Here is a 16,729-nt window from a genome sequence, read left to right as displayed (position 1 = left end):
TAAAGAAAAACGAAATTTAAATAAAGAAAAAAACGAAATTTAAATACAGAAAAAATGAAATTTAAATAAAGAAAAACGAAATTTAAATAAAGAAAAACGAAATTTAAATAGGCCTAAAGAAAAACTAAATTTAAATAAAGAAAAAACGAAATTTAAATAAAGAAAAACGAAATTTAAATAAAGAAAAAAACGAAATTTAAATACAGAAAAAATGAAATTTAAATAAAGAAAAACGGAATTTAAATAAAGAAAAACGAAATTTAAATAAAGAAAAAACAAAATTTAAATAAAGAAAAACGAAATTTAAATAAAGAAAAAACGAAATTAAGTTTGCCTAAATTAAAAACGAGATTAATTTAGATTGATAATAACGGGTAAAAAGTCTAATACATTTTGTTTATTCTATTTTCCACAATGTCAAAGCAACAGCAGCAATACAAGCTCAGGCATGCACTTCGGTTCATACAAACTCCGCTGTTCTGCGCTCTAGCCAGAGAACACTCTTGTTGCAGGAACACTCAGGCGTCGGTTCTATTTCTAGCATGCACGCGTTTTCCGCGTGGCTCGAGCCGCGCCTGAGACGCGTGTCTCACGCAGGCAGTGTGCAAACTCCAACCTTTTAACATGGGAGCCGAAATAAAAACAGACACCCAACGCAGCTGAGACTCTCACGCCAGCAGCCAGTGTGTCGCCGGCCTTATTCAAGCGCGAATGAGAACCGTTTCGCGGGGGATCCCAGGTGTCAATAAAACAAAAACAAAAACGTTTTTTCGTTGTTGTTTTATAAATGCTCTGACAATTGTTTAATAAATGTTCAATCAAAATGCAAAACATCGCGTCTTTTTTTTATTTTTATTTTTTATTTTTATTTTTTTTAGTCGACTAATCGTTGTGCAGGACAGGACTTTGGTCGACTAAGCATTTCTTTGGTTGACTACAGCCCTAATGTAAATGCAGCCGTTCAAGGAACATAATTGATTTATTACGGTATTGACGGTATTAGAAAATCCATGTCGTGGCGCAATGTCACACCGGTGATGACTATGACACCGGTGTACCGCCCACCCCTAGAGGGAGCACTAGGAGAAAGGAGGTGTGAATCTCTTTTGATTTTGTGCCTTGTTTTCCTCCTTGGAAAAAAAAAGGCTTTAAATGAAAAGAACCACCACTAATTGTCAAGTAAATTAAAACACCTCACCAACGCTGGTGGTTAAAATAAATTAAACACTTTTAAAACCTGCAATAGGCTGCAGAGCTTGACTTTTTAAACGTGATTAAAATGTGTTTTGCCGTCACGCCATCTCAGTGACGCAGACGCGCAAACTTAAAACCGTCCCAGCAGTGCCGTTTTTTAATTAATCTGCTGGAATCCACCTCTGGCACTGTGCTGCAGAAGCTCATCATTGTACACTCAACCCATAAAGGAAAATAAGCCCCTCAACCTGGACCAACACCCTATCTGCAACATCATTCCAAACAGGCTGGTGTGCCGACACAGCTGCTGATAAAAATGCCAAAACGCCTTCGGAGAACTCGAAGAATGATCTCGATTCACTCAGTGAGACTTTTCAATGATGGAAATAATTGCTCAAATGGGAATACGAGAAGATGTAAGAACTTTGGTGATGTGGAGGCATAATGTTGTATGATGGCAAATTGTGCTTCATTGGTTTGCAAGAGTCCTGCTATTTAAATTTATTTTTATTTCTGTTTTATATAATTTTTCTTTTCAAGTTTAGTTTTGGTTAGTTTTACTCCCTTTTTTGTTTGCTTTAGTTCATATTAACAATCTAAGCACAGTCTAGTATTATTTAGGGATGCATCGAAAGGAATTTTTTTGGCCAAAACCGAAAATTCTAGATGGACTTGGCCGAAAATGAAGAATGAATGAATGAATGAATGAATGAATGAATAAATAAATAAATAAATAAATGTATATATATGTATATATATGTGTGTATATATATATATATATATATATATATATATATATATGTATGTATATATATATATATATGTATGTATATATGTATATGTGTGTGTATGTATGATTCATATGTTATTAAACTTTTTTTTATCAAATTCAATAATTGAATGAATCTGAATAAAATAAAAAAAATAATTCAGGCCAATAAAATAACCACACTTTTATTTCAAGTAACAAAAATTGGACAGAAAATAGGCATATATTAAATATATCAATATATTCTTCTTCATTTAGTTCTATGCAGCAGAATCAGATTTAACAGATTCATTTTATCAAAATAAAGTAGTCCTACAAAGCTATTATTATCAGAGCATGTGAGCAGATAGCAGGGAGAGGATCAGTGAACAAGAGCATCATTTTACCAGTGTTGCCCAGCACGGCTATTCACACCATATTACAGAACAGTAGGGCTATTGCAAACAGAAACAAGTCCAGAGATATTTCATGTCGGCACGACTGAGTAGAGCACGCAACACACACACACACACACACACAGAGGTTGCAGCGGAACATTGAGCAGAACGCGATGCGAAGACAGAGCGGAGAGCACAGCGCACAGGCACACACACACACACACACACACACACACACACAGTGGAACACGCTTCGAAGTTGTCCATCTTCGGATGCAGAGCTGCTCGCAAAGTAACAAAACATGCCGAGCCAGAGTGAAACCTGATCGCTGAGCACGGAGTGGCGGGGCGGCATATTTTCGGCTTTTTTCTCTTTGGGCCAAAGACAGAAAATGCCATTTTCGGCTGAAATTTGGGTGCATCCCCTAGTATTATTGATATTTTTATTGTATTTTTATTTTGAGTCATGAACATATTTAGTTTAGTTTTCCCCAGTTACATTATTATTATTATTATTATTATTATTATTATTATTATTATTATTATTATTATTTTTATTTTATTTTTTCATTAAGAGCTCCAGTTAAACAGTGATGCCCACTTTTTTTACAACAAAGGGACAAAAAAGTGAACAAGATTGAGGGCCATGGGCTTAAAGTAAATGTTGCATTATATCCATCTATATTATTATATTATAGGCTATTAAAATAAATAAACAATCACTTTTTTTTTCTTTTCTTTTTTTTCTCTCTCTCCTGTGATAGGGCATGGCAGGCCAAATTAAAGGTCATCATGGCATCTCTGAATTAGAACCAGCACTTTATTTCTATAGTCCACATTAGACATTCTTCTATACACTCTACATTCTACTATAAGTATTTAACTATCTAACTGGATCAAACCTACGCATCTCCTCCAGATGATATAATTTCCCAAATGTTGTGTCAAACAGTGTCTTCCCCTTGGCTTAAGTCAGGTTTCTTTTTTTGTGGCCCCTTTTTGGAGGAAAAAAAGCGTGATTCAGAATGATGTAGCTTCTCTTGACTAATAAAATCATGCAGGACAATAAAACATGCAGACCCACAACAACTCTAAAAGTCCAGGTTGAGGCTGGTGAAGGTATACGAAGACTCTTCACATGTCCATCAAGTGTGATCTTTCCACTCTGCATCGATCACCGAAGCAAAGACCATTCCTTCTCATCCTGGCGGGCTCCCTGGAGCCACCTTATAACCTGTTAAGAACCATCAGCACTCCTCCCTGCCCACTGCCCTGATCCGATAAATCAATTAAAAATACACATCTGTTCAGCCAAGCCTGCTCCCTCCTTCCATCCCTCGTTCCTCTGGACAGCTTTACTAATCCACCAGCATCTTTTCCCTTCACTTTTACCCTGTTTTCCTTTACAGTTCTTCAAAGTGCCAAATGCCTCGTTCCATCCTGATGATTTTTTTTTATTTTAAGTAATGTGATGTATTGATTTTTTCCATTAAGATGAGAGACGAGAGCAGTGTGAATAAGAGGCTGTTGCAGAGTACTACATTTGAATCATTTACTGCCAAAGGGATTATTCTAAGAATTTGCTTGCATTAAATGATGGTCGTGTGTGTGTGTGTGTGTGTGTGTGTGTGTGTGTGTGTGTGCGTGTGTGAATGAATACAGGTGGCTTGCATGCAGCTGATCAATGCCCTCGTTACCTCCCCGGATGATTTAGACTTCAGGATACACTTACGAAATGAGTTTCTGCGTTGTGGCCTCAAGAAGATACTACCAGTGAGTATATCTTTTGCTTTTTCCTTTTTCCTTTTATATTTCTGTTTTTTATTTTTGTTACTTTTAATTTCTGCATTCATTTTTCTTCAGTTTTTTTTGAATGCTTGATTTAAAAAAAAATAGTGGTATGATAAATGCTCATTAGTTTTCCTCATGTGGTAAAGGTAAGTTGGTAAATACATAGAAAAAATGCTGTTATACATCTGTAGTTTATCAAATGACAGATACAGCGTTTGGGTTTTAAAATGGCATCAGTAAAAGCTTTTTTTTTATTATAGCTTTACAGAACAATCAAAAACTTTTGAACAACTTAACAAAACAATAAAAAACTGCTGAAATGTGCCCTTCTTTGGTGTCTTCCTCCCTAATAGCACAGCTTTGTTTCATAAAGGCCGTTCCCTTCACACATCATTATCAATCAGCGTGCAGATCTCTGCTCCACACTGCCACAAAGCCCGCGACCAGGCCAGCACATCACTCACCATCTCATTTATGTGGGCATTTCCTTGCTCTTAATAAGTCATTTTGACTGCTCCCAATATTATTGCTACAATTATTATAATTATCTCAGTCTACCCCCGCATATGATGAGCTTATCGTAATTTATGAATAATGTATTTGAAAGTTTAATAGGACAATTAAATATGACATTGTTCTCTAATTGTGAATAATGAGTTTTCAGGTTTTAGTATCCTCAAAATGGCAAGTGCAAAGGGAAAGAAACAAAGTGAAAGACAAATGAGATGCACTAAATCCTCAAGGAGAGATAGAAAATGGTGTCTGATGAAATGAAAATATGAATTTCTGGAGATGGGGGTGTGTGTGTGTGCGAGAGAGCGAGAGGAATTTGGTCCTGCCTCCTACTGCTGCATAACGAGTACTCTTTCTCTCGGATTGGCTGTTTCTTTAAGACAGATGGCATGCCTGAAGTATTGTCCACTGATTGATAACTACAGAAATTGGGTTACATTTGGCTTTTCACCATCCATAAACTACACCAGCAGTGATTCATAGTGGAGTTTTTATCACACCTTTTTTATCCTCTCTTTCTTTATCTCCCTCCCTCTCTTAACCTGTTACATCTGTCGCATATGTTGCAGGTATACAAAGCAAGACAATCTGTGTACCACAGAAAAAAACAGATTGACTATTAGTTCAACACAACACTAATCATACTTGTGGTTTTAATTGACACCAGTTTTAAATTGCTTGATGAGCACAGTTTTCTCAGAAATGTTATTATTATTATGGGAAGATACCAACCTCCATGGTTTTACCATTGGAGTAAGCACAACGACCAACATAGAATCATGCATGCCTTGATAACCAATCACATTATAGCCTTGACGTCATTGAATTGCTGTCACAGTGACAGTCAATCACTTATTTGCAGATGCCATAGAAGTGAAAAAGAAATGCTGTGCTCTGAATCCTCCCTGTTGCAAACTTTTCTGTGACTCTTCTGTGAACTTCAAAAATAGATATATCCAAAATTAATGTTTAAAGGGATACATTGTTGATTCATTAAGTGATACAGCAGCTTTTGTCCTGCCATACTGGAGCCTCTCCTCCATTGTCGTCCGTTCCAAAAAAAAAAAAAAAAAATAATTCTTTGGGCTAGACATACATACTTTTTTTTTGCGGTTTTGAGGATTTTGAAACCTTTAAACTATCAATTTTGAATGCATATAAACCACCGGTCAAAAGTTTGGAAACATTAAGGTTGAAAGTAATCTCTTAATTTCACCATGGCTGCACTTATTTGATCAAAAATACCATAAAAAACATTAATACTGTGTAATAATATTACAATTTAAATAAACTGGTTTCTGTTGTAATATATTTTAAAATTTTAATTTATTCCTGTGATGGCAAAGATGAAGTTTCAGCTGCCATTACTTCAGTCTTCAGTGTCATATGATCTTTTTTACTGTATTTCTGATCAAATAAATGCAGCCTTGGTGAGATTAAGAGACTACTTTCAAAAACATTAAAAAACATTAATGTTTCCAAACGTTTGACCGGGACTGTATGTCTGCTAAAAGTGAACTTCTCAACATTTAGGAGTATACTAGCATGGCCTTAACTCACAGACATGGTCTAAATGCCACAAAACATTATGATTTCTTAAGAGGCCTTTAAGTGGGTTATGTACAAAGAGGTGTTTTCTAGCTGTTCAAAAAGCAGACATTTTCTCGAACTTCCTCTTTTATCACCAGTGTTATATGATGACTCAGTCACTCATTCCTCTCATATCACCCTCTGTAATCACAGGAGCTGAAGGAGACGGAGGAGCTGGATATTCAGCTGAAGGTGTTTAATGAAAATAAGGAGGAGGATTCCATCGAACTGTCTCACCGACTAGATGACATCCGTGCAGAGATGGAATATCCTTTTTACCGCTGCCTCGGCCGTGCGTGCAGCCGTGAGGGCGCCCGGTGCAGCTCGTGGGTCTAAAGCCAAGACCTCCAGTTCTTTCAGAATGGATTTGAGAATCAGGGTTTTTTTTTCAATTCCAGTCCAGCCTCTGGCAACTCTGGTGGTAAACAAACCTCTTCACATCAACACATGCATGCACCGCACACATATCCCAGCATCCTCTGGCCCTGAGCTCATTATACTGACATTCCAGAGACACAGAGAGCAACCTCTACGCTCACCTCTCCTCTGTTTAATTCCCCTCAAATCTGCAGATAGACTATGCTACGCAACTATGGAAATCCGTTCACACTTATTTTCTCCCTGTTTCTACATCTGCATCTGACCCTTCAGGCCACAGCTGCGTACGTGGCAACCATATGCAGTAGCTTCTGGATTTGTGTGTGTATCCTCGCTGTACCCTTTATAAAGTAGCTTGAAGCCATTCACTGAATTCGAAAAAAGAGTAAAGCATATATTTTTGGTTATTTTAGTTTTGATTTGTTGATATTTTTTTATTGTGTCACCCTTTCCATAAGCTCTCAGAGGAAAAGCTTCGCTGAAATGATGGAGAATCTAGAGTTTTAGTTCAGGCTGTCTGGACTAATGATTTTCGTGAGCAGTCAACTATGCAAGAGACAACATTTGTCTCTAAGGACAATTTGGCATTGATCTGTAAGTGCCTTGTGTAATATGCGTGTCTAAGCAACGGTCTCTATCTTTCTCAGTCCTTCATTTCCCTGCTTCTTACTCAAAACACCAAATGTTTTTCCAATCCCACCCTGAATATTTACAAATAGCGATTCTGTCTGTCTATCTATTTACTCGGTATGGGTCATCGGTACAATGGCTTGAAGGAGCCTGAGAAGTTTAGAGCAAGTGCCACCTACTGGTAAAATCAAATATTTTCATGCTTATAACTTTGGATTTGGTTGACTTATTCTCACGGGAGTTCCTGAGATTCCTGAATCCTTGTCCAAGGAGGAAGTCCAATGATACCGAACATGCTAGGTTTCGCCTTATGGTTTGTGCGACGTTGTGATTTAGCGTTTAAGCAACTTTCGCGAATATCTTCGAAACCGTTGGGCGATCGAGACGAAACCACCGTAGGAAAATCGGAAACATAGGACGTTGAAATTAATTGAAATGTCAAATGTCAAACATTTGATAGTAAGTGGCAAACAAATACAATTAAAGTCCGGTGTGGGTCATTTTCTATGTGCTCATAAATATAATTGTCTATAACACCAAAGCGAAATTAGATATTTTCACCAAATTTGACACACACAAAACAAGCGGTGGAACTGCACCACCTGGTTGCGCTATAATTGGACAAAACATGAAATTGGTTCTAACTACAGTACTGTTGATTTGATTTACTTCAAAATTGACACGCAGTGTCTTTGTCTCAGTTGATATCATAGTCCATTATGACATTGGTGTACCTTGAAAAACATGGCTGTCATTTTAATTACAAAATGACAAAAAAAGATCCAAAGCTGTAACTGCAATGTTTTTGCATATTATTGTTTACAAACGCATTGGCATATCGTTACGAAACTCAGTATGCTTCTTCGACACCATGCCCTGAAGGTACTCAAAAAGTTTTAATGCTTGCAGCTATATTTATTATTATTATTATTATTATTATTATTAAGAATATAGCACTTCTGGTCCAGTTTAGTTCTGGCCACTTTAGTGACTTCAGGAAGCTGTTGAATATTAATTGTTAAAAGTTGGGCAGCGTGATTGATTGACCCTCGCTCTCTGTCTTTTGTATTGCTCAGCCTCATGCTGATACAGCTCATGTTTATGCATCACCTTCCCCACCAGTATATTACTGCAAACATGCCCAAAATACAAATATGCACAGACGGTGTGTCTGTGTTCACACTCATGGCCCTGCTTAATAGATAGAATGACTTTCCATTGTGTTTTGCTGGTTTTGAAGTGTGGAGAAAATAATTCACTTAAGCAGATCACCTGTGTTATCAGCAATAATGCTCTGAAGATGTTTGTATTCTCATATTGAGTTGACAGAACATGGGATACACTCACAACTCTATGAATAACTGAAATGATATGAGCTAATTAGAAAATGTTCAGCATTAGTGGGGCAGATTGGTTTGCTGCAAGGGCCGTTTTTAAAGTGCAGTTCAGGGGCTTTTAGTCTTATCTTTCCATTTTATTATTATTCCATAAATATAGAGTTATATAAATATTTAGGTTTTTGTCTCTGTTTTTAGTTGATATTCTTTTAAAGAATATATAGTACTCTATCCTGAGGCAGATTTTTATTAAATGGAGACAGACTCGCTTTACTTTTTAGTTTTTCCTTTACATATTGAGCCTCCACAGCTTTATTTTCTATCCCAGTGGAGTGGAAGGAGCGTATATGGTGGCTCAAGAAAGTATGTTCCAGTCTAGGCAGTGCATCACCATGCAGTCAGCATGCAACTGTACACACTATTTATGCCCACATTTTTTATTTTTATTTAATATAATAAGGTTTTGTTTGTATTTTTTTTGGTCAATGTTGTTCTATTAACTCCATCCTAGGACCATTACTGAGTGCTACATTTAATCATCACATGCTTTAGCTTGCCAGCATTGAAAATAGATTCAGTCATTCATTTTACTCAAGTGGACATAACTGGGAGGGTTGGGATGTCAGTCGTGACTGATCCATGTTTTATGGTTTTAAATAATCAAACTTAAAGAATGTTCAGTTAATTCATGTCCAGGGCCAGGGTATGAACTGGCAGAAGAGATATTTCTTCTGTTACTTTTCTTCAATCCTTGTGTTTACTCATGTTAGCAAATTAGATCCCTAAAGACACTTTAGAATGCAGACAGATAGCTTCAGTTCTGGTTAGACTCAACCTTTGACTCATCCTATCTGAATTAAAGGAAGCAAGTTATTTCCAGTGAGTGATGGCCATGCACCTTTAGTTATATTTGCACACACTTTATTGTTCTTTCTCATTTTAGAACTATACCACTGCACTTTTAATCATTCCTGTCACTCTAGTGTATATTTTATAAACAGTCTTATAAGCATACATGTATATAAATGTCATGTTTAGATCAACTTTGTTTTACTACATAACAAACAGGATGTACAGTTGTGTCCTTAACAATCCATGCACTGATATGGGTGAGGTGTACCATCTCCTGTCCAACATGGTGAAAGACACAGGCTCAGAATCTTACTTCCTATCCATTCTCCAGCACCTGCTGCTCATCAGGAATGATTATTATATCAGGTGAGTGCTATCATATCTTATTTTTAATATCCATTCCATAAATGTGATATTATAAGACTGCACCTACCTGTTCATTAACACTTTTCTCAGTTTCTATTGACTTGACAAACATACTTGAGTATGATAATTCCTAGATTATAACTGAGAATAAATGGAAATAAATAAAACTAAATGAATAGACAAAATAATTTAAAATAAAAAATTTAACACATTTACCATGTTAATAATATAAATTTTCTCATATCATGATAAAATATTTTAGTCATACCACTCATTAACGAGGTCTTGAATCAGAATTTATTTGAAAAATGAGTGTTATTTTGCATGTTCAGCCGCACTCAAGAGTATGTGTGTCTGTCAGAAAGTGAAGAAATGATACTGAGCATTTCAGTTCACTGTTGCATCAGACCTGTTGCTGAGGTAAAATATTTAATAAAAAGGGAAGAGCAAAGCGATGAAAGGGATGAAATTTATCATGGACATGTTGCTGCTCACTTTGAGCTATGAATAATGTATTGCCTGACTTGTTGGAAAAAGCGAGAAATAGAAAACACATTAAGCAAGTAGTATGGCAGATTCTTGTTCAGTGCCATCCCTCCCGCCCCTGTGTCTGTAACTCTGACAGCAGAAAACAGGATCACTACAAATGCTGATTAAAAATGTATGCACTTATTAAAGACTAAAGAAAAACAACACAAACAATCTCTTTAATGTCTCCAATTGTTTCTTTTTGTCACCAATGAGATTAAATGAAGAGAAAATGAAGTCTCCTGCCTCTCAGATTTTTCTTCTGAGAAATAGACCCTAGGAATCCCAAAAATATTGTGATACAAAGTACATAAAACACAGCTAAGAAATCCTGAACAATAAAAGAGCGAAGTTTGAGCAATGACACTTTTATTTGCTTCAAAACGTATATATTTCCCAAGCTTAGCATCTAAAGATGGATATGCAGCTGTGTTTTCATATATGTATATGCGTATATATGCAGCTGTATTACATGGTCACTCTATAAAGATCTCATCACTCATGTCTTTGTATGCTTTTGAACCTGGTGTGACGTTTTATGTAGATTGGATTGGCTGGTTGAGAAATTCTATGGCTATAATTTTAGATTAAAGGGATCCCTTGAGATCAGTGCTTTGATGGTGGAGTCTCCAAGGAGAGGGCGGGACGAAAAGGCTGGTGGCATCTCTACTTCAGTCCGCATCAGTCGACAGCGTCGCTCTTGTTCATAGGTGTTGGGAGGTACTCTGGTGATCAAAGCCAGCCATAAAGGAGAGCTGTCCGTGCCAATAGATTGCATCGTTTGATTTAAAGCTATTCTTTAAAGCCATTTCAACCAGACACCCTTATCCTCAGTTAACTCTGTGCCCTCAACTCTGTCCTTGGTTATTTGTATGGAAAGTTTTCCCTCAATTTGTTTAATAACCTTTTTTTTCAAATGAAATAAAATAAACTGAACAATTTAATAAGTTACCAATGTCCTTCAGCCTTTCTTTTTACTGCTTTTTGGAGCAGTGGAAGATGTTGGCAATAACTCCCTAAGACTCTGTAACAGAAGGTAGATCATAGGGAGGGTATATGGAGCACATCTTCTACTTTTGGCCGTGACTGATGTAAAGATTAGATGGGCAGTGTGGAGCAGGGGTTGGATGGGAGATGAGAGGCAGACAGTGAAGGTGCCAGACAGAGAGAGAGAGAAGGAAAGAGCGGCTCCGTTGAGTGGGACATATGCTGTCTCCTCTGTTGGGGTCTGACAGTTCTGGGTCAGTCGTCTCCTTCCCAGTTCTATCCAGCATGCGGCAGTGGTGGTAGCCAGGATGTTGAGAAAATAGGGCGGCTTATTGAGATAATGATATGGTGTACATCAGTGACAGGCATAAGCTTCGGGCCTTGCCACTAAGCCAGGCTCGGTGACACTCTCAGCCCTATCAGTTCCAGCCACCCCGTCCGCCCCCTCTGCACGCTTATTACACATCGCTGCCGTGTTTCTTACAACAAGGCCTTGAATTGGCAAATTGTGCGAATATGATTATTTGTTTGGTTATTTAAATATGTTATTTGTCATTGAGATTGGAGAGACATCCAATTATAGTTAATGTCTTAATAGCTGGTTTTAATCAAAACATGTTCATATGTTTAAATGTTAGAACAAGAGATGCAGTCCTCTTTGATGCTGTAATTCTGCTCTTTTCTTTTTAATAAATATGAATTTTAGCATTTTGCAGTACATTAAATGGGAATATTCCGATCAGAGACAGTGTTGTTTTAGTATTTTTTATATACTTTTGTAGTATTTATTAATATTTTGAATTTGTTTTTATTTTTATTTTTCAGTTTTAATTTAAGTTTCAGTAAGGCGTTTGTGTCTGAATTTCTATTTAGCTTTAAGTTATTATTTTTTTAGCTGTTTTAGTGGCTTTGATATTTAATTTCAGTTAGTTACCAAAGTAACGCTTTTAATTTAAGTTTAGTTATTTCATTTTATTTGAGCTTTATTTCAGTTAATGTAAACTATTTTTAATAGTTTTTAGTTAGCAATAACGACACTGATCAGAGAGCACCTGAAAGCTTGCTTATTGTTATTTAGAGGCACCTTCGAGCACACTGAGGTCTTGTGATCAAAATAATTAAATGTTCCATAAGCAGCCTTTCATGGAATATAGATTGTATAAATAGATTGTAAAGATGAGCAAAAGAACACTCCTGTTGTTGCGTTATTCATTAACTTGGGTCAACAAACTCTCATTCATCCATTAGCTTATCTATATTCCCCCGCAAATATTGTTTATCAAACAAGAATGTTTGGAGATGACAAAAATCTAATGCTCTAGAATTAAGTGGCTTTACCTAAGAGTTGTGGTGCAATTATTTAGTACAGGGACATTTTTAAAGTCATGCTTGTTCATTAGAATTTGAAAGCTTGTTTTGTGTCGAGAAGCCGAGAGAAGGGGATGACACATTTCTGGGAGGAAAATTGAATACCTACAAGAGACATTCAAGGTCATGCTTGGAACATAATTGTTTGCCACTACGGAGCTCGGCTTAAGTCGACATTGTATTTGTTAAATGTCACTCGCAATTAAAATTGGTAATATAACTTGGAAAAGGTCACTTGCTAAGCGCCATGGCAGTATCTAGTCCCAGACCCATTTACTCCCCGTCCCGTCATTGTCACCCCTCCAAACACAAGGCCGTGTTTTCCCTGCCATTGTGTGACTAATTACACAGATTACACTGATTAGATTTGCGTCTGCAGGTTTTATTACCGCCCTTAATTGCCAAAGATGATTGCAAATTAGAGAGGGAAGCACGGAGGCCTGGATGTCAGTTTGTCTTCACCTTGAATGGACAAAGTCACCCAACTGCTCACCCAATGGCTGCATGCTTTGCCGTTAGTGATTTCATTATGTACCAAAGGAAACCTTAATTCAATGTCGTGAAATACCATTAAAAGATATGTCTTACCGGATGATTTATGAAGAACTGTCCTCACCGGAATGCACGAGGCGGTATTTTATATGAAGTTAACGGCTTTGTCTCTTGTCATATTCTGCCCCCTCACTCTCGCAGTACTCCTTCTTTTTATTACAGGCCTCAGTATTACAAGGTGATCGAGGAGTGTGTGTCCCAGATTGTCCTCCACCGCAGTGGGATGGATCCTGATTTTGCCTACAGGGAGAGACTGGATGTGGACTTCAGTCACCTCATCGGCAAGTCTGAGATTAGGTCTCCTGTGTCTTGTAGAAAACGTCTTTATGTTATGAGCACCACACTAAACTTTTATGCACTTCCGCTTAAGTTATTATTCATTAGTACAACTCAGTTTCCAGACTATTGCATTCTGTCTTGAACTGTATGGTCATGTGATAAAGTGGCCAGAACATTTCAGAATGAATAAAAAGAGTTTCAGGTTTCGGTAACCAGCTTTAGGTAAAAGCGAGAGAGTGATATTGAGTTAAATCGATTCAATCAAATCTGTTAGAAATACTTTTTGTGGGCTTAATGGGATGTCTACAATATTATTACAACAGTCCTGCACAGATTCACACTACAGTCTGTCTTAACATAACTGTGAAATCATGCTAGTTTGAGTTTGAATTTGAGTTTGAGTTTGCAATTTCCTGGAGTAGATCTAATTATTATTCCCCGGTCCCCACGAGAGCCCTGTCTGAAACACCTGCACTCACCTGACACATAAGATAAGCTACACTCATTATGCATAAATAAAACATTATCTGCTAAACCTGGCTGGCATGTCATGTCTTATAAACGCAACACAACCGATTATATTTGCAGTCCTGGACTTTTTCATTTGTTTTTATGATTAAATGTTGGTGGGGATATAAGCATTCATTGCCAATGGTTATGTCACCCAGTTCATGGACACCAAAGGAATTAATATAATAAGGGTGATGTAAATTTTTAGCCTTCTTTTTTTGATTTTTTACCCCCCTTTTGTGTTTTGTCACTAACACTTAAGTAACTTGCCAGCAAATGCTCATTAAAAGTTTCCAAACCAATCTGCAGAATTTTTTTTTTTTCTTTGAAGATTTTCTCACTTCTTTCCTTACTTTAATGAGTTGAAAACAGATTTTGACCGTTTGACCGCAGATTTTACCGTTTTTTAAATTTACATCTCAAACCCCCAGAACACAATACAGATCTCCAGAGGGGAGGGGGGAATGAGACACTGACAGGTTCATTTTATTCCGTTCGCCCTTTTTTTTCTTTTAGTTGTCTTCATTCGGTGTCTGATATGGAATCTTATCCATAGTGTTAACAATGCACCATGGAATTTGCATATACTTGTACTTGTTTTCATGTACCCGGCTATTTGTGTATGACAGATCAGTGCGTGGATAAAGCCAAGGTAGAAGAGAGTGATCAGAGAGCAGCGGAATTCTCCAAAAAGGTGAGTTTATTAATCACCCTGGGTGCCGCTATTGGTATGCAACCAGGCTGCTGTCACCAAACTTTTCTCCCATGAGCGATGAGGCAGTGCATCGATTGCTCTCACCTGATCAATAGCTGGCAACAGAGCAACATGATCTGTATCAGTGCAAGCAGAATCAATGCTGATGCTCCAATCTGCAAGCTTGTTTGTGCCATACTGGGAACACTATTTACAGGCACCATTTCAAATAGTGTTAAAGGCCCCAACGTACAATTTTGTCCTTTTTTTCTAATACTTGAAAAGTTTTCTCTGGAGGTTCATAAGGATGCTGAGCTAACACTTGCTGGTGTGGCCAGTGAAGCCAAGAGCTGTATCCCTTGATGCTTGAGGGAACAGAGAGTGTATCCATGCTCTTGCTCAGCTTCCTGCCCAACTCTGCCAAATGTCAGCCAGACATCTGAAGGTGATGATACACAGGGCAACTTTTTGAGCAATATTGCTGGGCAATGTTGCTGTCAACGGGCAACCAGATGAGACACAGGGCCCACGACCGATCTAAATTATCCAGATTGAAATTTATTGCCCATTTTCAATGGGAAAGTGCCCAAGCAACAATTGCTCAGCAAGATTGCCCAGCAACATTGCTCAAAAAGTTGCCCTGTGTATCATCACCTTGAGGCTTGCAGTTTAATGGCAAAGTAACACAAATACTTCTGGACGGCTGAAAGCATTGAGTCTCTTTCACTATGCATGCTTGTGTTTGTGTGTGTACCAGTGCTTTCAGGAATATTATTTGTTTTTGTGTTTGCACATTTTGTGTTTGTGTAATTTTTCAATATATTTTGTATATTTTTGGAAATATTAATAGTAGTGTTGTCACGGTACCAAAATTTCAGTATTCGGTACCAATACCAGTGAAAATCCACGGTTCTCGGTACCAATTTCGGTACCAAAGCTTAATTTAGATTAAATTTACATAATTATATTAAAGTGTATATCACCGTTACAAAGATGGAAACTGTAGTATTAAAAACACTTTACAATAAGATTCCATTTGTTAGATAACATTAGATAAAATGACCTAACAATAAACAATAGTTATATACTGTCGCAATTATTCTCCTTTAGGGGTTAATTTAAAAATACATTTTTAAAATCAAAAGTTAACATTATTTCTGTTAACATTATTTAATGCACAATGAATGAAGTGAACAAACATGACCAATCAAGTGTTTGTATTAAATAACATTCACAAACATTAATTAATGTTGTAAAAATATATTGTTCACTCAATGTGTTATGTTAGATAACGCATTAAGTGATGTTAATGAATGGTACAGGTATCTTATTGTAGCGTTACCAAACTATACAGGAGATAAAACGTGTTTTATTTGACTTGACTGTACTTTTATTTAATCCAAAACTGCATTCATATTTAATTTTAAAAGGGCTTTTTAAACCTGCTAGGAGTTATCCAGCCAAGAATAAGACTAGAACTGCTTTTCTGACGGACTGATATTAATGACGGCTTTTTATTTCTCATCTCCATAAATATATCTATATAGTTCCTCTCCTCTATATATAAATAGGCTATATATAGTAGTAAAGCTAATGCAAGAGCTAGAAATCAATTAATTCTTTGCTAATACTTTCTCGTCATCATGGAGAGCGCAGTTCGCACCGCTTTCTCCTTTCCACAAGCGTTTGTTCTCCCGTGGCGTCTGTTGTTGCTATGCATCCATGAACATAGGCGCGCATGGAAAAACGAGCGCGCCGCTTCTATTATGAGCGTGCTTGCCGCGCGCCATTTGAAATAACGTATCTGCACGCGCAAAAACATCAGCACCACATCAGCAGCACCGCCGGTCGCCATGTCTCAGCGCTTTTATGAAGAGGACGCAACTGCACGCGCTTCGGGCATGCACGCGCATCAAGTACCGGGTTTGAGAAAACCTGGTACCGTGACGTTTAAACATTTTTTTGTACCGACTTGGTACCGAAGTACCGGGTCTTTTGACAACACTAATTAATA

The 16,729-nt window shown here is 37.2% G+C and overlaps 1 protein-coding gene across 7 annotated transcripts in view; it reads left to right on the top strand.

Moving 5' to 3' along the window:
- The window catches only part of diaph2 (diaphanous-related formin 2), a 444,655-nt gene that overhangs the window by 139,355 nt on the left and 288,571 nt on the right, over positions 1-16,729 (top strand). For all 7 annotated transcript variants that reach the window (XM_084132527.1, XM_084132524.1, XM_084132525.1 and 4 more), the window contains 5 exons: positions 4,003-4,113; positions 6,388-6,500; positions 9,681-9,797; positions 13,395-13,513; positions 14,651-14,715. In XM_084132527.1, coding sequence (XP_083988653.1) covers positions 4,003-4,113; positions 6,388-6,500; positions 9,681-9,797; positions 13,395-13,513; positions 14,651-14,715 — 525 coding nt within the window. The remainder of the gene's footprint in view (positions 1-4,002; positions 4,114-6,387; positions 6,501-9,680; positions 9,798-13,394; positions 13,514-14,650; positions 14,716-16,729) is intronic.

The sequence above is a fragment of the Abramis brama genome, assembly GCF_963993115.1.
Source record: "Abramis brama genome assembly, chromosome: 13".
NCBI classification, from domain to species: Eukaryota; Metazoa; Chordata; class Actinopteri; order Cypriniformes; family Leuciscidae; genus Abramis; species Abramis brama.
Note: the sequence above shows the minus strand (reverse complement) of the source record. Positions and strands in the feature narration are given on the sequence as shown.